This window comes from Hirundo rustica, chromosome 2, assembly GCF_015227805.2.
Source record: "Hirundo rustica isolate bHirRus1 chromosome 2, bHirRus1.pri.v3, whole genome shotgun sequence".
NCBI lineage: Eukaryota > Metazoa > Chordata > Aves > Passeriformes > Hirundinidae > Hirundo > Hirundo rustica.
Window position 1 is genome coordinate 30,367,786 of NC_053451.1, and position 24,085 is coordinate 30,391,870.

Genomic DNA, 24,085 nt, shown 5'->3' on the forward strand with positions numbered 1-24,085 from the left:
CGTTGTTGCCACAGGTACTTACAATGCATTTACAAACAGACGTCAAAACGAAGACCCTGGCTGTGCATGCCTTTACTTCCTCTTCCAAGCCACACAAGGTTTCCCATTGGGTTAGGGTGGCATACACTGCTTAGCCAACAGCCCACAGAGCTCTCTTTGTCCTTCCCAACCGGAGACAGGCGCTTTCTGAGGCAGCCAGCACTCAGGCCAAGAGGGTTAGACAAGCTGGTGGCAGCCTCTGGCAGTAGCTTCAGCATCAGTGCTGTAATCACTGGAGCTCCTTGTCCCTCAGAAGAAACAGCAATTTTGTTCAGGTATTCCATAAAAAGGGAAATGGAAGCTAAAAGCCTCACACTGTCAACTCATGCCATTTGGGGATACCCCAGGTAACGGAAAAAAAAACCCCAAGGCCAGTTCCTGGAGGGACAAATATCTCTGTAACTGCTCTAGTCCTGGCTGGCTCTGTGCATCCAGGCAGTGTTGAGTCTGAGGTAACCTGCTCTCCTGGACTGCTGGTGGTATATAGAGTGTGGCATCGCCCACCTTGAGGCACAGATGGTTCCTTCATGGTCTGTGAGGAGTCACTTGGGTCCCGTTGCTCCCCTGGGCTCCTCGTCTGAGGAACACACCTGCAGACCCTCTGCAGCACTCTCTAGGCACATCTAGTCTTTCTTAGATTAGGCTTGGTGTCCCATGAAAGCAGGTGTAATGCTTCCAGACCTGAATCGGCAGCGCTGTGCCACAGCTGAGGAACCCAGCCAGACTCTGCAGGGAGCCAGCTGAGCTCTCTGCACCCACAGTTAATCCGCAAGCAGAACACTGCTGAGTGCTGGATTAACTGTAGCTACTCCTTGGTGTCTTCCTAGGATTATGAGTCTTGCCAGGTTTGCCTTGGCAATGTTTCCGAAAGGGGGCTGGCACTGTTGCTGAGCTGCACGGTGTTTTTCTAGCATAGTGGTTAGGTGAACAGCAGGAACTGTGTGGGACTTGGGAGCCACTATCTTTCCTAAATATTTCCACAGGAAGTTCCTCTAACAGCACGCTACCATTCAAATAATAGTGGAGGCCATGGAATATTTTCCATGAGGTCTCTCAAACTGCTGGAGGGTGCAGCCTCCTTCTATCCCAATTTCCCAGTCTCATTTCCCTCTCTCTTTCCCCTTTGGCTGAGGTACTTGAGAGGTGCAGACTTCCCAAATTGCCTGGTACAGATCCCCTTCTAATGTGCACCCCCCATGCCTTCTTTTTCTCTGTATCTCTGCTCTTCTTCTCTCAGTCTAGTAATTTAACATGACCTTGAGTAAGCAACAGTCTGTGTCAACTAGTGGAATTCCTCTGCAGTTTATGGTTCTTCCCACTGCTTCTTTCACCTATCAGTATCTGGCTTTATCTACAATCAGGCCCACAGTTTATTTGTAAAAACACATCCCCCTCATTCCTTTCACTAGGCAGTCATGATACAAAGGTCTCTGGGCTTCTTTTGAAGAAGAGGCTGCGTTTAAAGCAGCGCTTACCTTAAGCTCAACATTGTCCTGCTCCAATGCAGCAACGCCGTATGGCAGCATCCTGCTGGCAATATCCAGTCTCCTCCTTTCTGTTCCAAACCAGCTGTGCCCATGGGGGCTACATGGCAGCTTTTGTGCTTCTCTGCAGCTACCACCTCTCTCAGGTATCCACCTTTACTTCCATTGTCAAATTGCTTGTACGGGATACTTTCAGGACCCAAAAGCTGCACCAGTGCCCCTGGTGCTGGGTGCATCCTTCTCCTGCACAAATAACTCAAATGCTTTGGTTTAAGTGTGAGAGTCCCAAGGCAGGTGTTGGCATTCAGGTTCTTTTAGGGCTTCAAAGGCCCTTTGACTCTCAGGAGTCTATACCAAGTAGTTTTGGTGGAGGACCGTGCAAGGTTTTGCCAGTACCCCGTAAGTGGCAATCCATAAGCGTCAGCATCTGGCTGTACCTAAGAAGGCTTGTATTCCTTGGCTCTGGAGTCTAGCAAATGCTTCTTTTCAGCTGCTTCCCAAACTTCTTTTTTCCTGTTAGCTTTCAAACCTAAAATATATTACTTCTTCTTGGTCTATTTATGCCATTTTCTTTGATACCCTGTATCCAAATAGTCCCAAGAAATTTAATATTCTTACACGAGCACCGAGGCACCTACTTTCAGTCTTGATTGCTGGTAAAATTTCATCCACAAGTTGTGCTGAAGTTCTGTCCAGATTTTCAAGAAAGGCAATGGGAGGGTGTTTTTTTAAAAAAAAATCTCAAAAAAAAATGGATTTTGCCCCTTTGCACTCTTATCCATATACTCATCAGCATCATAGAATACTCTGAATATTGTGGGGGGCCCACAGGGATCAAGTCAAAATCCAGTTCCTACATGTGTGCATCTTTGTGGCCTGGCCAGCATCACTTATATGCAAGAGAGATGGTTTCATACTGGTTCTCAGTAAGAAAGGCCTGAGAAGACATGAGTTAAAGATCAGCTGTTTTAATAAAATAGAATAGTAAGAAGAGTATAGACAGCGAGTAAATATAAGACCCCTTCAGATGCTGGACACCCTGTACTCAGGCAGCATTGTTCAAGACCAGAGGGGAAACCCTGCTGGCTTTGGTAGGGACGGTGAGGAAGCTTCGCTGACACTTTGTCAGTGAAGTCTCTCATGAATGGTATTCATCTTTGACAAAGTTGTGACAGCATGGAAAGATCTGGCAATACACAAGGCAGCGCCACCATGCTTTCCACAGAGCTGAGCTTCGGGCGCTTCAGGGAAGGTCTGTATGCCGCAAAGAACAGCCATGACCCTCGAAGGAGTGTCCTACACAGAAGAAGAAATCACGTTTTTCTGTCAAGGGACCATCATCGTCCCTTTGAAACTTAGAAGGAGGCTTCAAAGAGGCGGTTCAATTATTACGTTTTTTCGTTTCTTTAACTGGAAAAGTGTGTCGGACCCCCCCTGCAGCTCAGATAAGGTGTGAGGAAAGGAGGGAGCACGGCTGGGGGCAGGCATGTTCAGACACGTCACTAAGAGGCACCACTTGTGGTCAGGCAAAAGCGTTCCCGTTTCCTCTTTCATCACCTTGTCCCAACAGAGCCTGCGGGCGCGCTTTGCGTTCCGAGCCCCGCGCAGGGACGGGGAGGAGGACAGCACCTGGAGAGTCCACCGGGAAAGGAGAAGCCATGCGCGGGAGAGGTCTGAGAGGGTAAAAGGAATAGCTGACCGAAAAAAAAGCACTCCTGCTTGAGCTCTGCGTGGTCGGTGCTGCTTCAGCCCGAGGGCACCCCTCGCTTTGCAGCCCCGGGGGAGCGCGTTCTGTCTGTGCGGGCTCTCTGCCTTGCCCGGGGAAGGGCCGGGGCAGCACTGCTGGCAGCCTACCGAGCGGGACCTTTGTCCCCAGTGTCACTGCAGTGGGCCTGAGCCTCTCGGGGATGTTCCCACCGGTTTCGCGGCTCTCCCGGGAGCCTGAGAGCCCTGGGGAGCCACAGGCGCGGACAGAAGCACGGGGAAGATGGGGGGTGTTGGGGCAGGGCTGGGGCGGGAGCTGGCTCGCTGCGAGAGGAGCTAAAATGCTTCTTCCTCGCTCGGCAGTTTCGAGGTCCTGAGACGGCTTTTTTCACCCAAAATAAAGCGGCTCGGACCATCTTCTGTTCAGCCGAGTGGGGAGGGGGAAGTTTTAGCGCAAAGTTTAGTAAAGAAGTGCCTCGGGTGTGCAAAGCGGTAGCAAGGGGCAAAAATGCGGATTAGAGAAGTTTTGACAAATTTATGCTCACGTATTTTTAGACGCTATCATTATTGCTGTTATTATCTCGCGATGAGCAGAGTTTTAAATAGTTTCTAATAAAAAAGTGTTAGAGGAAGGAAGGAAAATTATTAAAAATCTATAATGGTGCGGTTTATTACACAGTTTTAATAAGAGAGGTATTCGTATTAGGAGCTGTTTTTGTGAAATGAGTACATTTTAAAATAATCTCGTTGCATTCCTGTTCAAGTTACGGATGATGGGACCGTACAATAGGAAATATATAAATAACACATTTTAAAAAATACTTTGTAATCGGTCAATACATCTTCAAGGTTTAATGCACATTCACGTCGCAGCTGCATATTAATAAAAAAGAAATTAAAGCCTAGGAGACAGTTACTCTGCCATTTTCTGCCCCAATTCCTCTAAACATTTTAGGGTACAATCCACCTTTCAAATTATTAGTCACACTTTACAGTGGATTTCTTGCAGCTCTCAGATTCTGAAAGGATTACAAGTTCACCTCTAGGAGATTGATGAACCAAATTTAGAAAGAAAAACAATAATGTTTTCTTCTTTATATCTTTAATGATTTGCTAACCATGATTTTTGTCTCATATTTGTATCAATAGCTGTTATGTGATTTTTTTTGTTGTTGTTAGGCTCTATGTGTATACGTGTACCATCTGTAACAATACTGAGCAGGAAGGACAGTCGGTGATAACTATGAAAATTCTAAAACAGAGTTGAGATGATTGCATGGATTTAGGCAATGTGTCTGTAAACTCACAATTTACTTTAAGTATTCTCTTACCTGACTTGGGGAGAAAAATGAGCCCTGCCTTTCTGTTTTTATTCTAGTGTGTGAATGTTTTTTCACGCTTTTAAAATTTCTCATTTGTCCTTCTGGTAATGTTTAAATTTTCGTTAATCTACTATTTAAAAATAGCAAGTTGTAGCTGTAGCAAATATTAATAAGAATGCAGACCTTTGGTGATATTTCATTAAGTTGATTACACCGTAAATTTCACTTGGATTAACACATCTCTAAGTCTATATCTTGAAGATTAGTTTATTTCAAGATTGTTCTAAAGAAATAGCTTTATGTCTCTGAAAATATACACAGCACATCCATTGCAATAGCTTGTCCAAAGTGCAATGTTTTATGGTCAAAACATAGGCAAGAGGGTGCTTAAGACCTGTTTAAGTCAGACTTGGAAGTTTTAACTTGTGTGTTACAATCAGATGGGAACATCTACAGATACCTTTGAATGAATCAGATCTCTGTTATCTGTTGTGACATTGCTTTCCAAAAACTTAAAGTTACCTTCTGTAAAAATTAGATGAACTGACTTGGCTTAAATACTGGGAGTTTAATGAATTTTCTTTGATGAACTTCAACCAGTCACATATTTTCTATATTCATTGTGAACATATGATATAATTATTATATATCTATTCCCTAAAATGTGAGTTTCATGGAAATTTAAGGTAATAGACATTAACTTCCAAATAATATAAATAGAAAAAGTGCATCTCTTTTAACACCTCAAATGAGAAAGCATAAAAATTCAGTCTGTACTTCAGTTTTGTCTCTCTTAGTGTTGTTGTTTTTTCTTTTTTAACAACCTATTAAAGGAATTACATATAATAAAATACTTATTCCTGTACCAGAATTAAGCATTTGGTGACATTTACATTTGTTATTGCATTTATATAAATTCAATAGAAAGTCTGATAAAGAAATCTGCATGTGTGGTTTCTTTGGTTATATAAATAGAGTTTACATTGAGAAGATAGAGAGAGACACACCCTGTGGTTTATAAACTGGTTTGTGTGCATATGTATTTTAATGTGTAGGAGGCTGGGATTAGGAAGAAGACAGGGTAAGAAGACAAAGCCTTTTGACTGACTCAGATAAATGAGATGCTTTTTTACATAGGTGATAAGTCCTGCAGATAGAGAATATGTGACAGTTACTTTTTCTGCAAGATTTTCATTTGTTCCTAGTTCACAAAGAAGTTCCCTAGACTGGGGGTTTGTGACTTTTTTTGTTTGTTTGTGTTTCGTTGTGCTCTTTGTTTGTTGGTTTTGTTTGGGTTTTTGTTTGTTGGGTTTTGTTACTAATGAGTACTAATCTATAAAAGAATTTACAGGTTTATTGCTTCTCTCTTCAGAATCTGATCAGTTGTCTAAATTCAGGTTTACTCTGAATTATTCTAATGTGGAGAAACATATATCTGAAGTGCATTCTCATACAAATCTCTATATAAGGCAATTGTACAAAGGCCACAAAGTGCCTCTGAAGACTTCATTATTTATGTGTTATGGTTAATTACTTGGTATAAAAGATAAATTCAAGACTACTGGCAGTCTTTGTATAGGTCCTTAACTGACAATATTTAGAGGTCCTGTCTGAACTCAGAAAATATCCATCCTAGGAGTTGCATCTTTTTGCATAGAGCACTTCTTTCTTCTTCTCTCATGTTGGATGGTGCTGACTGTGCTGATCCTTACGAAAGTACTAACAGCAAGAGAATCCAGTAAGGAAAAAAATATTCAGCCTCATCGTGTATCAGTGCATTTATTTTCTTTCTTTCTTTTTTTTTTTTTTTTTTTTTTTTTTTTTTTTTTTTTTTGTATTAGTTTTTACAAAATTCACAACAGCTCCCTATGTTGAAAAGGGCTACATAGGAGAGTTGTAAAAATGTCTGACACGCAAAAAATATGGAGAGCTTTTAGAAACACTCCTACTGATGGGGAAGAGGACAGGCATAGGGAGGGGGGAGGCAGTGAAAGTTCCCCATGCAGCTGTAGATGAGGGGAGGATTAGCGGTTCAAGGTTTGGTTCCTTCAGTTCCTTTACCCTGCCTGGTGCATGCCTCTCCGTTTTCCTTGTGTTGCTTTCCTTGTGTTGCTTTGCCCCTCTCAGTTCTCCTCTGATTTCCTCCACCCTCCCCTTTTTTAATGTACTGGAGTACTACTGAAAACAAAGTTGTACCAGTGATTCCTTGAGGTTGCTCTTCTGTTTCAGCATGTATATATCTAAGAAGGCGTTAAGAAGACACTTTGATCCCCGCGTATATCCGCGCGAGACATACCTCCTATGTGAGCTGCAGTGGGAGGGGAGTAGAAGGGTTTGGATACACTGGATCAGAAATGTCCCCGATCACCATGCGGAAGAGTACTTCCTGGAGGAAGTCTTCGAGCCAAGAAACTACGGTTTCTGTAACATCACCTTGTACCTGTCCTGGAGCCCCTGTTGCACATGCTGCAGTAAAATACGGGATTTCCTGAAGAGGAATCCCAATGTGAAAATAGACATACGCGTGGCGCGGCTCATCTACCCAGACTATGCAGAAACCCGCAGCAGCCTGAGGGAACTTAACGGGTTGCAGAGAGTAAGCATTCAAGTCATGGAAGCTGCAGGTAAGGCTTCCCATGCTTTGTGGGACTGGGGAGGGGTGAGCCAGTGAACTTTGTGCAGGGGTGAGTCGGGCACGGGCTTGCTTCTATGGTGCCCTGTGTCCCACTCAGCTTCTTTGGGGGCACAGCTGTCACCGTGCAGTGAATGGGAGTCACATCCAAAAAAAAGATGTTTAAGCAGTGCAGGAGAAGAGGGGCAGGACCCTTAGCAACCAGATCTGTATGAGAATTCTGCTTTGTTTAGAGATACCGTCCTTATGGCACTCCTGAGGGAATGGGAGATATGGTCCTTCTCCCTTGTCCTAAGGGAATAAATGCAGTCACCAGGGTAAGGCTGAAGAACTCCTCTGCAGTTAAGGGAGGGAAAAAAATTGCCCAGCATGAATGGCATTGGTTCCAAATACGGAGTGGACAGCATCCATCAGCTGACCTATCCATGGCCAAGCTGTCTCTGTGATACGGGCACTAGAAGAGCTTAAAAAGTCTTGTTCCCTGAGCTTCTCTGGTATCTGAATAAACTCAGGTTAATTATCTTGCTTTTGTTTCTCCAGACTATAGTTACTGTTGGGAGACCTTTATACAAAGAGGTGTCTGTTATGATTTCTTCCCCACGAACTTTGAATCAGCGATACGGAGATATCGTTCAATACTCAAAAATATCCTTACGGTCAGTACACTCTGAGAGACAGAGGGAATCACATGAAATGATTTGCAGTCTAGGGCAACTGAGTTATAAAGAGCAGGAAAGAAGCCTTTGTTCACATGTAGCTCTAGCTGGACTTTAAAGAGTACTGCAGCCAGCTTTTGAAAAAAGTAATGTGCTAAAATCATGGGAACTATCCTGTCCCAGTGGGAAAGAAGCGCTGTGGATATTTTTCCATCATATTGATGCCGTCTTGGTTTTTGCCTTTTTTTCTTTTATATGTTTTTTGTATTCTTTGCACATATATTTGGAGCTCTGTAGGCTATTATTTTATTCTAGCTTGTTTTCTCAATACTTTGCTGTGCCCTTTCCCTAGGAAGGAAGACAAAACAAATTCCAGAGCTCCAAGCCCCAGGGAATACAAGGCCCCTAACCTATCTTGGTTCTTCCTGGGAACCAAGGTTGAGAACAAGGTCTTTTGAGACACATATTTATAAACAAATACAGCTAGTACCAAGGGGGGGCTCCAGAGAAGAGGCTTGACTTGGGGAGGAGTTGGTTCACCACTTGTTCTCCTGATTAGTGATTTTTATCAATTATGATAACTTCCTAAAACAAATCAAAATTATATTCACCTTGCGTGGGGGGGAGGCTTTTGTGGACATTATCCATAACTGCCCTTGGAGGTCTCCAAATAAAAATCCACTTTTATATTATCTTCTATACTAAGATTATCTCAGGTTTAATTTTAGGTTGAAAAAGGCAACAATGTTATGAAGGAAAAGCTATGAGTGCAGTTTTTCTCCCTTGGGTTCCAGGGTAGGGTATTCCTTGGTTTTTACCCAGAACTCCAGTCTCATCTCAGAAACCCTCCACCAGATTCCTTTTTAACCTGGATCTGAGCATGGGTTTCAGTTTGTCAGATGGTGCTGCTCAGCCCCTTGCTCTCAATGTCTGCAGTGGTCTGACACCCTCCATTCACTGAGCCCCTGCATACTTCGTTAAAGTCCCTTTTAGATTCCATTCAGTAACTTCTGTGACTGGTTGGAAGGGTACGGTTTCTGTGAGATGAGAAAAGCTGGTCAAAACAGAATGTCTGTACCCTGGGAAAATTCAGCCTTTGTTTTTGTTTTTGCTTTTGTTTTTGTTTTGTGCCAGACCTCCTGATAGGCAGGAGAGAAAATAGTGTGTTCAACAACAGTACTGAAAGTTTGTGTCCTTGAAGACAAGAGACGTTGCTTGGATGAATAGGTCCACATCCTTTGCTGGGAAGGACTGTATTAAAAAAAAAAATCTAGCAAAACTAATAGAAGCATTGATTTCAGTGTGTTAGAATTTTCTGACAAATGCTATTTCTAGTGGACGAGACTGGAAGAAATCGGTGGCTATGTGGGTCACTGGTTATTTGGGAAATTCATTTTATATGGCATATGTGGAAAAGTAACATCTTGGGCTACTACAACTAAGACTGCTTCTGCTATGTCCCTTTCAAATCACAAAGCAGGTTCAAAATGCATCTGGAGGATCTAAATGTCATACTTCTATTTTCAGGATTATCATGTATAGAATCAAAGAATCACAGAATATCTCAAGTTGAAAGGGACCCAAAAGGATCATCAAGTCCAACTCTCTTCACCTTGCAGGACCACCTAAAACTAAGTAACATGACTGAAAGCGTCATCCAGGTTATAAACAGGTTATGCAGTACTTGGCTTTTGCTAAAATTTATTTGTTTTAATTATAAAATTGTAATAGTTTTTAGATTATTAGTGTAAGTCTCAATTTGCTTTTAAGTATGGTAACATTTGTAATGGCTTGTGGGGAACATAAAAGGGGAAACAAGACTTTTACAAGATATAAGTGGGCTTCTGAAAGGTGTATTTTTAAGATATGATTATTATTGCAAAGTTTATATCCAAGATAGCATAAGCGGAGAGCAGAAGATCATAAAAGGAAAAACACCAAGCTTTAAGTGGCATCAGAAGACCATCAAAAGACCACCCTAGACTGCCAATGTCTGTGGTTATTAAATTATGCAAACACTGCAAAAATCTAAAGCAAGATTATGGTCAACAAGCTCAAAATAAATTTGCTAAATCATTTGAGTAAGTAATTCAACTGCAATGATAAAAAAGACTGCAGACTGAAGAAGTGATTATCCCTTTATTATCATTTGTTAAAACTCTTAAAAATTTAAGAGGAGTGAGCTCCTTACCTGTGACAGGCCTGATGGTGTGACCCTGGGGAGCCTGTTCCTGTGACCGACCACCTTGTCAGTGAAGAACCTGTTCCTAACGTCCACGCTGAACATCCCCTAATGCAGCGTCATTCCATTTACACCAGTCCTATCACTGGACACGGGTTTCAGGAACAGATAAATTGCAGGATTACCCGATCCCAAGTGGAGAATCCAGCACTTGCTCTTGTAATATTTCATACAGTTGGTGACTGCTCAGCTCTTCCGTATCCAGATCTCTCTGCAGGGCCTCTTTACCTTCAAAGGAATCCACAGATCCTCCTAGTTTAGGATCATTGGCAAGATTGCTTAGTTTTGGTTCCTACATTTGGTTCCTCCATGTAGATGATTTATAAGGACATTGAAGATCACTGGCTGTAAAAGTGAGCCCCAGTGGTGACCGGTCACCAGCCTGATGTAAACCCATTGACTGTGACTTTTTGAGCCATCACCCTACTGCTCACCCAGGGCCCTATGGACTTACCTAGCCGTGTGCTGCACGTTTTATCCTGGGGGTGAGGTACTGAGGCCTGAACAGCAGGCCCTGACTGAGGCCTGAAAAACAGGCCTTGAGCCAAAGTTGACCTCTAGATGAAGTTTCCAACCAAAGGTTATATTTGTATCTGTTCTCTAGTGAAGCCCTATTAGCAATATGATACATGTCTCCTTTCTTTGGTGAAAGATGTATTTACCTTTCTGTAATAGAAGACTGTTTCTGTTTCTGTATTACAAACTGGACAAGGCCAAGTCTTCTTTGCTCTACCTCTGTTTTTCTGTCTTTCCTTCTTCCTTTCTTCCTCTGCTTTAAAGTTTAGGTCATTGCTGCCATAGGCTGCTCAAAGATCGTTGTTACCACACGTTGTTCAGAAAAGTTTAAATTGTTGCTGCTACAGGCTGTTGAACCTATCATATGGTTTTAATTGCTGGAGCCTATATAAATAAAACTTCCGAATTGATTGCTTGGTGGTTTTGTGCCTTAATTTAGCCCAAGGCTATCCCAAATGTTGGCTGCCTCAGAGTAGGTGGTCCAGGACGTCCCCCTCAGGACCTGATAACTGTCTCTCAGAAAAACCTTCTCCATAACTTTACCAGGCGCTGAAGTGAGATCGGCAGGCCCGTAATTACCAGCGTCTTCCTTCTTACCATTCTTGAAACACTGGAAAAACACTGTCATCTTCCACTTGACCTAGAACCTTTCCAGACTCCTAAGACCATTGAAAAATAATGCAAGGTCCTGAGATGATACTGGTCAGCTCCTCCAGTACCTTGGGACAAATCCCGTCAGGCCCCCCATAGATTTATGCTCATCCGTCTGGAGCAGCCGCTCTTGAACCAGTTCGAGGTTGTCTCTGGGTTTGTCATCCCCTCAGTCCTGGTCTTCCAGCACAGGGCTCCTGGGGTCCTAGGGCCCATCATCTGGCAGGAGAAGGTCAGAATGCCAAAAGGAACATCTCTGGAGACTTGCTGTCCTCTCAGATAGCCTTGTTTCCTACCTCATGATATAAGAGGAACAGAGGTGGACTTAAACCCACAGAAAATACCCCATCAGGGCGGAAAGCACAGTCCAGACACTGTATTTAGCAGTGACAGGGGTTGCTTTTTAGAGAGAGCAGACAATCCTGGCCGCCAGCTGTGGTTTGTCATGATCCTGTCCCATTACCTCAATACCCACAACGGCTGCACTTGGGAACCCTGCATCTCAGCTTTAGAGTCCATATATGGACCTTGTTTCACCCTGTCCTGCCATCTGTGTCTGCAGCTTACTGGACCAGAAAATTCCAGAAGCTTATAGTTAGGCATCAAATAAGCACTTGTCTCTGTTTTAAACTGATCAACTAATCACAGTAAGTGTCGATTCTTGCTGTAATGATGTCTCATCATTAATCACTGAAACACTAGTCTGCATTAAAAAAACAGTCCTAACCTAGAGGATTTTCCACCCTTTCAGTGGGAGCTCTAACACGTAACTGACAGCAGCACTTGATTTTAAAATGCAGCTTCAAAAATCCACAGATGATCCATTCAACAAAAGGAAATCCTCCATCCACCAAGAGGTGTGACTATGGAATGATAATTACAGCACCCACGGTCATTGCATTTCAGCATCTCCACTCAGATAGCTAAAAGAAGTAAGTATTTTTATTTGCAAGTCCATCCTGGAGCTGGGCCACTAGATGGAAACCCCTTGTGCTTTTAAGGTGTTTTTAAAGAGGCAAACTGATCACACAAGTTGTTATGGGAGGGTGGGAAAGAGAAACACAGACAATGTGAAACTACTGAATGAAATTTATAAAGTGGACCAAGTGTTTCCTCTTCAGTCTCCAATGTAACTAGTTGTTGCCACAGGCTTCCAAACAAAGGCTATCACAGTAAAAACCTTCCAGCATCTTTGGGGGTGGTTGTTGATGCCCTGTCTGTGCCAAGGCTGATTTTCCTTAGTTCTTGTTTACACTGTCCTGTCGGCCTTGTCTTGCCACACTCTGCCCATTCGCATCGTAACCAGCTTTTGGCCAAAGCAAGCTTGTGACATTCCAAGGTCATGAGCAGGGAAGAGATCCAAATTGTTTTCACAATAAAAAATAAAGACAATTATTATCGTCTGTACCTCTTGAGGCCCTGAGGACTTAAAAAACAAAACAAAACAAAACAAAACAAACAAACAAACAAACACCCCCCCCCACCCCCCCCACCCCCTCCCAAAATACTGGTCATCTTGACAGCTCTCACTTTTGGCTTTTACTGACACACTGCCCACAGATGGCCCAGGAGCTAATATGTTTAGTATGGATTGCAATGAAGAAAATGAACTCCATCCTTGATGGTGCCCAATGGTTGTAATGCCTGGTCCTGGTAGATGTTTTCTGCTTTTGAGGGAGGTTTTGCTTCCCATGACAGCTACATCTTCAAGGTGAATTTTGGGGAGAGTTTAACCATATATTTTTGTCATTGAGCAATCTCTGAGTGCTTGGAAAAGAAAATCTCAGAGCTGAGAGTTCCTAGAGCTGCTCTGAACACTCTCCTTGGTATCCTTTCTCTCAAGTGAAGTCACCTGGTTTTGTGGTCCCCCTCATATTTAAAACTGCTGCTGTGTGATGACTGACTCAGGCTTTCAAGCAGAGCATAGACATTAATCCCCACAGGGTTTGAGGTACTTACTGTTCTGCTTAGTGCTTTGACAAAGCGTGTGCATTGAAACGAAGATGTAGAAATGAAGCAAAAGGAGAAAGATAAATATACAGGACTTCTGTGACTCGAGTTATGTAAGAAGACTGTACAAGGTCTGCTTAGAGTAGCAAAACATTCCAAAATAAAGATATGTTCACTTGCAGATTTTTCTTTTCACACCGACTCCTCATGAAATATCTTTAATGAGCTGGGAAATTCTTTGATTTCTACAACCTCACCAGTTAATGTGAAAGAGTTATATTACAAGGATATCAGGAGGTTTTGTTACCAAAGCACGGAGGTAAGTCCTTCCCACTAGCCAATGATTTTTCAGTTGGTCGGATTGGTCAGAACTCTTCCTGCACATCCTTGTGGCTGGTTGCCATTCCACTTTACTGTTCAGAGTCAGCCTCATAAAGTTCACCCAGCAGTGGCAGGGTGCCACCAGTTATCTTTATTTCTTACGTATCGGTTTCGACACACGGAGGCTGAACAAGAGTCTCAGTAAAGTATGGTGACGCTGTACAGCCTGCAGAGGAAATGAAAGCAAAAGTGCTGGGAGAGATAAAAGAGCCATGGGTGGCTGTGTTTATCAGAGTTGCAAAGTAATACGCTGCCAAGGAAATGTATTTGTGTATCAACAAGCTTGTTTTTGTATGCATTATTGCATTATTGTGCATACACGTATACGTAAATATCCGTAAATATCTTAATGAGTGTGAATTCATACCTACAGGCTCATACATAAGCACATTTTAGCCTTTTTAAAATGTGGAGGTCACAGAATAAGTCTCAAAAGGCTCTGCGAGGTTTTTCTTTCCATGAAAAATACAGATACCTACTGAAAACTCCATTAAATCTAAGTAAACCTACAGTGGATTTTCCATTTACTGTCAAATGTGTCAGCAGCAGAACACTTAAACTAACGCAGGATTTACCATTCCAAATTAAGACCAGCAGGCAGCCTGTAAGTGGAGGTTGAGATTTAAGCCTCTCTGGCATAAGCCCCAGGCTTTTGTCACATTTAAATTTAACCTTTCTCTTTGCTATCAGACTTCCACGTGGTGATTCTCACCTCTTTCCAACAGATCATTCAGCCAGAGAATAAAAAGCTCAGTACCTGTAAAATACTCAGAGATTTGCAAATTGGGATCTTAGCTGATTCAAACCTTGCCCCTTTTTGTCTTCTTTGATAGCTGATTTAACTTTCCTCCTGTGCTCCTCTTTCTTCTCTAACCTGCTTCCATATATTTCCATTTCTAGGACTCTGTCTCAATCCAAATTTGTTACCAGATGCGCATCTTGGGTTTCCAGTGTCACATAAGGTAAAAGATGTTTGAGAAAAGGGAATGATACATCAGCAGACAGCACCTCTGTAATAGTCACGCTGCAGACCTGTTTTGCTGCAATGTCTTTCCTGGGAGACATCTGAAGGGACCTGGCTCCCAGACGCTCTTGCCCTCTTCTCTGTCACTTAGTGTGCATCCTGGAGGACTTTTGTAAAACGTTCTGAAGAAACTGTGAAGCTTCTACATTATTTTCCCTGGTGAATCTGGTCACATATATATGGCTCTACTACCACCAAAGGGAATATTCTCATGAAGGTCTAAGGAACCTGGTGTTTGAGAGGCATGAGTAAGTGTCTGTCCAGCATTCTGTGTACCCTTTGCTGTGTATGCTCCTCCAAAACACATCCAGGTTCATGAGGCATGCATATGAGGGTGGTGGTTATTAAAAAAAAAAAAAAAAAAAATCTTTTTGCTGGAGTGGTTGAGATATATTCAGATGTTACCAATAGCTCAGCATCATGAACCACCTCCACATTTATCTCTCACATTACCTTAAAGCAGCTTCTGTAAGGGGACATAATTGACTGCATGAGAAGTAGAATAAAAATTTTTGCCACAGCTGTTTGAGTAATACAAGACTCCACCTATACAGATAACCCTTGCTACAGGTATTTATCAATTTAAAGGGATACTGGATTACTGCTGGTTGCTCATAAAAACCAAGAGCATGTTTCCCACCTCGTTATATGATCCTTCTGGAGGTCATAATCTCACTCTTGACTCACTGAAGTGTGGTCCCCATAAACAGAATGTGCAAGTTCTTCCAGAAGTATGAAATTTCACTTGTGTGGTAACCTTGTCTTCCTGATTTTATTAGGGTTAAAGAAACTCCTGAATTTGGAAGGGACTAGTCTTCTCACATTAGGCTAACAGAGCAGTATTTCTAATTTTTTTTTTTTTTTTCCTTTTGGCATTCCACCATCTCATACAGCACATTCAGCTTCCTGGACACACCTGAAAACATTGCCTTGCTGATTCCTAGCTTGGACATTTTTTTTTCTCCTGGATTTCTGTCAGGAACTACATGCTGCTAATCTAGCCATTCCTTGCAGATCAGACTAATCAACTCTAAGCCTAATTCACACCTGCTTATTTGTAAATATGTATTGTAAGGACAGGGCAGTGAAGGGAGTACTACAGCACCAAAGCATTCCTGGTCTCACTGAGACTCATGCCCATGAACTCAAAACCACATTAGTCAAACAGGTTTTTTTTTTTCAACAATCTCTGAGTGTTTGAGTTGCTCTCCTTCATTCTTCTATGGCAGGAAATAATGCAACCACAGGGAAACAATTCTTTGCTGAGAAGTGAGGAGTGACTTTGCAGCAGAAGAGGCCCCGAGGGCAGACTCTGCGTTGGCACTGGCTGGTGACCTGCCACAACCAGTCTCCTCCTTGACAGAGTCGTGCCAGTGCCTGAATTCCTACTCCCTCTGAACTCCACCATTCAAGTACACCTCTGGGTTTTTTTCTGCCCTGGCAGGAAACTGAATATATTTGACAATAGAATACTGAGATGTTGCTGCAGAGAATACAAATAAATCAATCTCTTAGCTTTAAAATTCCAGATCTGGCTTGGCACGAAGGAAGGCAATCTCTGCATTGTGCATCAGTCCTAAAATAATTGTGTCGCAAAACCAGAAAAAAAATGAAAGGGGCAGAGTCTGATTCTGCCTAAGATGTGTGAAGAATTCTTTCATAATTCCTTTCCTCTGTGTGAAAAGTGCATATTATATGGCTCTACACAAGATATTTACTATATGTATTATGTTGTATTGATTGTTAATGTTGTATTAATATTTTGATAGTATGGTAAATGTAGTTTTGTAGTTAAAATGTAGTTTTTATGTACCAACCACACAAAAACATAAATCTTTCAGAGAAAAAAGAATTTACTACTTCGTTATCAGAAGAGACCAACTTCTCCTGCCTCACTCAGCCTTGTGGATGCCATAGAGACTAAAGGAAAAAAGTGATACTAACCAGAGACAATTCTTTGTTTGAATGGAGTTTATGTATCATGTATGAAATGTATAAATATTCAACAGGCTATTGCTTTTAAGAGATAATCCTTTGTTAACAGGGGTCCTTCTCCGGAGCTTTTTTGCTCAGGGAGACACCCAGACATCTGTAGCTTTGTTTTTATTGTCTCGTATTGTCCTAACCTTAATTGTTCAATTTTTTTCCTCTAATTCTATTTTTATAACCATCTTATTTACTATTAAACTTTCAAAATTTTAAAACAAGTGATCGGCGTTTTTCACACTCTGCAAGCCGGTTTGGGGTGTATCAGTCACAGGAAAGCTTCTCACTAGAAACTAACATGAGTATTCTGGTTCAGGAATAGAAACTGAAACTAATGGAGGACTATTAAAGGCACACCAGTCTCCCAAGAAGCGACACACAAATCCAGAAATACCCATGGCTGCTGCCAGTGCCAGAGGTAAGTACATCAATGTGAAAGGCAGGCTTATTTCTCCATGCAAGTGTATGTATTTACTGTGGTTGTATCCAAAGGACTGGAGTGTAGAAGCAAACGTCTTGTTAGCATGAGGCTACACAGGAGACAGGTGTGGCTTGGTGTTTCATGTCTTTGAATACATTACCGTATCTCGAGTCTTGGGTCCAGCTTCAAAATAGTAATATGGTTTTGTTAACCTTGGTACGGAAGGAAGAATTAAAAATCCAAAAAAACTTTTTCTGTGAAAAGAGATCTCGAAGTCATTTAAGAATGGAACAATTTAGTTAGCTTATGTATTCATCTATTCTATTTTTATTGTGATAAATAGCTAGAATATTCTTCTTGAATAATCAAGGCAATAAGGCTGTGCAAGGAGTTGATCATGTCTCTGTTGATGTGGAAAACTACTTTCTTCCTGTTAAAATGTAATTTTACTTTGTATAATTGATAATGTTTCATCTTCAAGAGCTAAGCTGCAGAAAAATGCCTTTAGAATCTTAATTCTAAGTAAATTTAAAAATAAATCTTTATTATATTATGTATAAGACATAAAAACTAAAAATAAAATGAATTATTTTTATTTTATAAGCGCTTAAAAATTAAAAAATTTCACAAATTATTTTATCAAATAAAGTGATGGTTCCTAGATCCTTAAGTTTTCTATTGGTGGATTTTTACAAAATAAATAAGTAGCCTTTATCACCTGCAACTGTTTTCCTCTCGACCCTCAGCTGAGAAGGGATGAATAAGTCATGGGGTCAAAGTTGCTTGCCACCCTGGAAGATGAAATGTGTATAATCAGGCAGGTCTGTGTTCCTGCCCTATATGTGTTTTTTACCCTCCTTTCTCTACCAGTATTTTTTTCCTTGGCACTGAATTTTATTTTATTTTACTTTATTTTACTTTACTTTATTTTATTTTATTTTATTTTATTTTATTTTATTTTATTTTATTTTATTTTATTTTATTTTATTTTATTTTATTTTATTTTACTTTTAGAAAGTTACTGATTAAGTAAAGGTGGGAAGTTGGTTGTGGAAATGTTTTTAGCTAGAATGCCAAGATTATGAATACCAATGAGAAAATGGCTCAAGCTTTGCCTGTCTCGTACAAGTGGTTTGGAAGATCAAAAGGGATAAGACATTTGATTCTGCTCTTTGATTAGTCAGGGAAAAAAAGATGCAGTGTTGGTGAAATTTAAACTTGAGTGTTTACACAATCAACCGTAATGTGCTAAACCGAGCAAGGGTTCATGTACAGCATAGTTTAAACAACCATCAAGTTCAAGTTCCACCTAGGAGTCCACACCTCCTGCATCCCAGAATGCCTGTCCTGCTGTGCAGTGATTACTTATTGAGCCCTTTTAGAGAAAAGAGATTTGGCAGGGAGTGTATAGACTGAAAGGGGTCTAGACAGAAAGTGTAGAGAAAATTTTCTCTTCTGACCTGCTGGCTTCAGTGTCTCACAAATGTTTTCTACACAGGTCCTTCCTCCAGAGAGAACAACCAAGGGTAAGAGACGTAGCTCTGTCACTGCTGTCCGAGCTACATGGCAATTTCCAAAGACAGCCTTGTGCCTTGTTTTATTCTTACTATCCCTTTCCTCCATCTTCCTTTCCAGTTGCCTTACTGCTTTGACAGGTGCTGATATCTGAGTGGTGACAGGGTTCCTTACCCACCCAACAGCTCTCAAGGAGGTGCTGCGAGTGTTCTGAAGTTTTTATCAAATTACAGATTTAGATCGTTAATTTGCTACATTCTTCAAGCTGCTCATTTCTGATGGGAAAAGCTGGGAGTGGGAGTCCTGGCTGATATTGAGAGTAGGCAGTGCACAGTGGGACCAAACATCATTGAAGTGCTGGGATCACAGTACTGCTGGTACTCTTCTTCAGGTGGAAGTTACAGCCAGAAGACTTCCAAAGAAATTATTCTCCTAACCAAATTGGACGGGTGGTATACCTGCTGTATGAAGTCAGGTGGAGAAGAGGTTCCATCTGGAGGAACTGGTGCTCGAACAATCCTAAGCAGCATGCCGAAGTCAACTTCTTGGAAAATCATTTCCATCACAGGCCACAAACTCCTTGCTCCATCACCTGGTTCCTTTCAACTAGTCCCTGTGGAAAGTGCTCCAGGAGGATTCTGGAGTTCCTTAAGTCACAGCCTAATGTGACCTTGGAAATATATGCAGCCAAGCTGTTCAGGCACCACGATATCCGCAACCGACAAGGTCTCCGCAACCTGATGATGAATGGAGTCACTATATATATCATGAATCTTGAAGGTAACCCAGCTTCTCTTTGTCTAAGTGTGGATTGAAAGTTCTGGGATTATGTGCACTCTTAGGTTGTAACAGAAGTGATGATTGGCTTTGGGGAAGACTAGTGAGTACAAAAATGTCACTCTCTTCTGCCTTCTTTCTTCCCCAATCCTGTACAGCAGCAGGACCAACATGGTCATTTCCTCTTGCCAAATCTGACATGGGGGGTTGAAGGTTTCTCTCGCTATCCACAGTTCCTTTTTATGCAGTATAAAATCATGGGCAAGACAGAACCTGTCCCTCCTAGAATACACATGCAGGTCAACTTGCCAGCTGCATCAAGTAATTGTCTCCATTGTGGATGGAGAAGAGAAGGAAACTTACCTAAAAGAGACTTTCAGATGATGCATCACAGAAAACACGTCTTGCACGTGTGCCTTTTTGTGTGTGTATCTTGCTTGCCTGGTGATGTTTGGCTCTAAAAACAGTCCAGACAAGCAGCTCACAAAAGGAATGTGAGATTTGAAGAGATGAACCTCACACACCTGTGTGGATACTTACCACAAGCGTGTGGAGCTACAAAACCCACCAGGTCAAACATAATCTTAAAGGACACTGCATATCCTGGGGGTACTGTCTCTGGGATTATAGCACCAGAGCACTGACAGAAGCTCTGGCCACCCTATCAACACTAAGATCACTGTGAAACTGCTAAATGCTAGAATGTTCACTCCAGGTTTTCCCTGGATTGGGGAGAAGTCGGACAGATTCACGACTGAAGCAATTTGTCTTACCAAAGTTGTGTTCTCAAGCACAAGGCTGACAAAAGGAGAGGCTGACCAGCTCCGACTGCATGTCCCACTTCCCTTTTCACTCCTGCCGCTTGCTGATTCCTCGTCTCTTGGCTTTATGCCAGAGTGTGCTATTTATGAGAAGGGTTGCCCAAGCCACCACAATGATCGATTTCTCTCTCTGGCAATTCATCTTGAGACATACTGCTACTCTGTAGAGTTTTGGTTCCCCTTTCCACTAATTTATTTTTGTAGTTATTTGTGTACCCCTTGTATGAATATCTTTGTCCTTTACTATATTCTTACTGAGAAACAAATGACTCGCTGACATGTTAATGAAGAAAGAACAGGGCATCCTTTCATCAAGGGTTGACTGGGTATCTCTCTTCTTAGATTACAGTTACTGCTGGAGAAATTTTGTTGCGTGCCAACCTGGAGAAGACTATTACTGGCCCCAGAACGTTGCTGTATACTCCTTTCTGAATCGCAGAGAACTCTTCCATATCTTTCTGGTGAGTAGACACCTGAAGAAAACACCAAGAACGAGAAAAAATGCAAAAATTCCAAGGAAAAGGAGGTTTGGATGATTCCAGCAATGGTGTTAGCAGAAATGATAGTAGGAAAAATAAGCAAGAGCTTGATGCTGCGTAAGCGGAGAGCGAAGCAGGCAGGAGGTTACCAAAGGACTATGCTGCTACATTGTGCCTTTGTGGCCAGGAGCAGAGAAGGGATTTAGAAGTACTCTCAGATTTTAACCAAGGAAAGGGTGCATTATTTCAACCCTTTGTGTGAATCAACCGCCAGTCCATTAGCTTGAAGTTTACCGGAGCTATTTGACCTCAAAAGCTCCTTCAGCTCTGTAACCATGATTCAAATATTCTCTCTTTGCCCCTCAGGACCGGGCCATGGATTTTAATTAAGTTCTGCACAAGTTCAGGAGTCTGGATGGGTGGATTTGTCTTCAGGATCAGAGTTGACAGATAAAAGTATTGGTATAAGATAATATAAGAAAGCAGACCAAGATCTGCTTTCTCTTGAGAGCCATACAACTGCAGAAGTTACTTGTTTGGCCTGATATCCTACTCAGAAAGAGGAAGTGGTCTACTGAACAGGAGAGAAGACCAGGGCTGGAGATAACTGGGGGTTTCAGCCACCCTTTGTGGGGCAAGCCAGTTCTTGCTTGAACTGGTCCCTCTGCACAGAATGGATGGCAGGAGGTGGAGGAAGAGATGCACAAAACTGCTGGCAGGAACTTGGAGTCTCAGACAAAAAATGATACAGGCAGGAACTTACAGGCACAAAACTAACCTGTTTGTAGGATGCTATGAATGCCTTGTTTTATTTCTGGCTGAAGAAAAGGTACACATTACATTTTATTTCAGTTCCGTCCACCCCAAACATTACACAAGACTTTCAGTACCTCAAGACCTGACCTTTCCATTTCTTGTCTGAGTAAGACATTCAGGTGACAGGATACACAGTCAGTAGCAATATCCAGTCAATCAGCTGATCTACCAAAGTACTTTATGCAATGTAATGCTTTAGGAGACATTTTCCCCTTTGCTTTCAGCCTTTCTGAGTCTCCTAATGCCTGAGATGATTAAATAATTTAGCAGCTTACGCACGATCAAGTGCATGGTGCGATGCCTGCGGGGAGCTGAGCAGAGCTGTCTGCTAAATGCTCCCGAGTGCTGACAAACAGCTGCCGACTCAGCACGGTCCCCTGTGCAGCAGGACAAGGGGAATCTGCCCTTCAGGTCTCAGTTTTAAAGAGCCAGCTAACAAATTGCCTGTCCCAACCAGGCAGCCTTGATGATTTCTGCAGAGTCCTCCTGCAGAAAGCAGGAATCCTGCTCGAAGTCAGGCACTTGCTCAGCTGCTCTGCTGTCTCAGCTAAACGCAAGCCACCCCTCAAATGAAGGTGAATAGGGCCCGTCATCTGCAGTTCTGACTATTAACTACTATTAATTACTATTAATTACTATTAATTATTAACTACCAACCCTCCATGGAAGGAATGGGAATGTCCGTGTGCTCAGCCCTTTTGAACGCCCTGCCCCATTTTGCTAATTACTCAGAGGTGTAACGAGGTGAGTGAGTTCCAGGCACGTACTCCAGAGAAGTACATGCTGTTGCATCAAGCCCTGGCCTCCCTGGCAGAAGAAAGATGCCGAGGAACCAGAGGGGATTTGGTGGAGTACCACTGCAAAGGGCAGGGCTCTGGGGCACTTGCCCTGCGAGGAGTGGCTGAGCGAGCAGGCTTTCCTAGACCTTTAGAGAAGGTGGCCAAGTGGGATCTAACTGCAGCTTTCCACTGCATAAAGGCAATAAAGACACAGCCAAACTCTCCTCAGTGATGCACAGAGAGAAAACAAGGTAACACACCCAAGCTGAAATGAGGGAAATTACAACAGGATAGAAGGAAAAAGTGTCCCCTGGCGATGGTGCTATACTGGAACCTGGAGAGGCAGTCACCTCCATCCCTGGAGACACTGAGAAGTTTCCTCTCAGCTGCCAGATCCGGCCTTTGAGTTAGCCACGCTGCAAACATGGTGTGGTACTAGAAACCTCTGGGGAGGGGGGCCGTTCTAATGCCCCCAAAACTCTGCCTTTCCATAGGATCCAACTCCACTTCCCCTGCATTCAGCTATGCAAGTTGCCACCTTTTAAATGCTTCTGTCTCTAAATGGTGTGTATTTCTAGGAGTGGCATACATGGCACAGTAAATTATGAGGTGCTACCCTGCTGTCTGGAGAAATGTATCCCGAGGGAGATTATCTAACACACTGAAGGAGGATCAGGGTGATCTCCTGGAGTAGATGCTTTATTTTCAAATTCTCTATCATGCATTTGGTATCTAATTTTTAATTTATTTTTTTTTTTCCTACCTCCTAGGGGCTTCCTTCACTTCCAGCAAACTGAATGCCAGCGAGCATCACTGCCATGCTTTCAAGCTCAGTTTGTGCATCAATGCAAGACCAGAAAAGCCAGTCCCCGGCAGTCTTTTCTTCTGCAGCCTCGGTCCGTTTCTTGCTGCCACCAGAGAAAACTCTTATGACTGGCTGGGCACGGCTAAGCATTAAACAGAACAGAAGGAGCACATGAGAAGCCATCAGGAAGCTCAGATGGTGCAGCCAGGCATCCATGACACTCTGGTCTTTACAGAATTTCCTGAGAATCCAGTGGGGATGGAGACCATGCCCCATGATCAGGCCTTCCACGTCTGCAGATTCTGCAGTCAGATTCTGCAAGTGCCCTCTTGGGAGGCCAGCAAGTAACATTTTTCATGCTCTGATCTGTTCCAAATAAGTAATCAGCCATGCATTCTTGCTTTCAGAATTTCTTATGCTGATCACTTTTATGGCTATGTGTGTTTGTTTCAGAAGATGTATCATGCTATTTATACAATACTGTAATAAACCTTCATTTTAAGATTTTATTTATGAGTGTAATCTTTATTTATGACTGTAAAAGCAGTGTAATAAAAGGGAAGATGTCAATACTGTGGAAACTTTGGTTTTCTCATCCAGCTCCTTGGTACACAACTATCCTGTGTAATTCTGCACTCTGGAGACGTAGCTGTTCATTGCGAACTGGGGAAACAAAGTAAAAAGTCTCTGCTTTTCCAGCTGGAAACATGGAGAGGAGCGGTGAAGTAGGAGATATTGAAAGCTCTGTGCTCTCTCTACTGGCAGAGGGCAAAAAGAAGATACAGGTGTGTTGGGTCTTGCTGCAGTTCTGAACAGCAAATAATGTAGATCATCTGAATGAATCACGTGGGGAGCTCCATGTGTCATGATTCCCAACCTCTTCAAGCCACTGTGTGATCCCGCTGGGGAGTGTGCTGATGCTGGGATCCACAACATGCACAAAGGATAACTTGAAGAACAAGGCAGGGGCTGCTGGGAACTGTGCCTATCTCTTCCAGTTCATTAATGCTCATAGCATCCTTTGGCCACGCCAAAATCTCCAGATGTTTAGCAAATCATTGAGACAGCCAGAAAAGCTGCAGGCT

At 42.5% G+C, this 24,085-nt stretch overlaps 1 protein-coding gene across 1 annotated transcript; it reads left to right on the forward strand.

Moving 5' to 3' along the window:
* Window positions 1-3,002: 3,002 nt before the first annotated feature.
* Window positions 3,003-23,074, forward strand: LOC120748602 (DNA dC->dU-editing enzyme APOBEC-3F-like). The gene is made up of 7 exons (XM_058419189.1): window positions 3,003-3,194; window positions 6,779-7,173; window positions 7,722-7,837; window positions 18,482-18,534; window positions 18,915-19,303; window positions 20,464-20,582; window positions 22,966-23,074. The coding sequence occupies exons 1-7, from the start codon at window positions 3,010-3,012 to the stop codon at window positions 22,990-22,992; spliced, it is 1,284 nt and encodes a 427-aa protein (XP_058275172.1). The 5' UTR covers window positions 3,003-3,009; the 3' UTR covers window positions 22,993-23,074.
* Window positions 23,075-24,085: the final 1,011 nt, after the last annotated feature.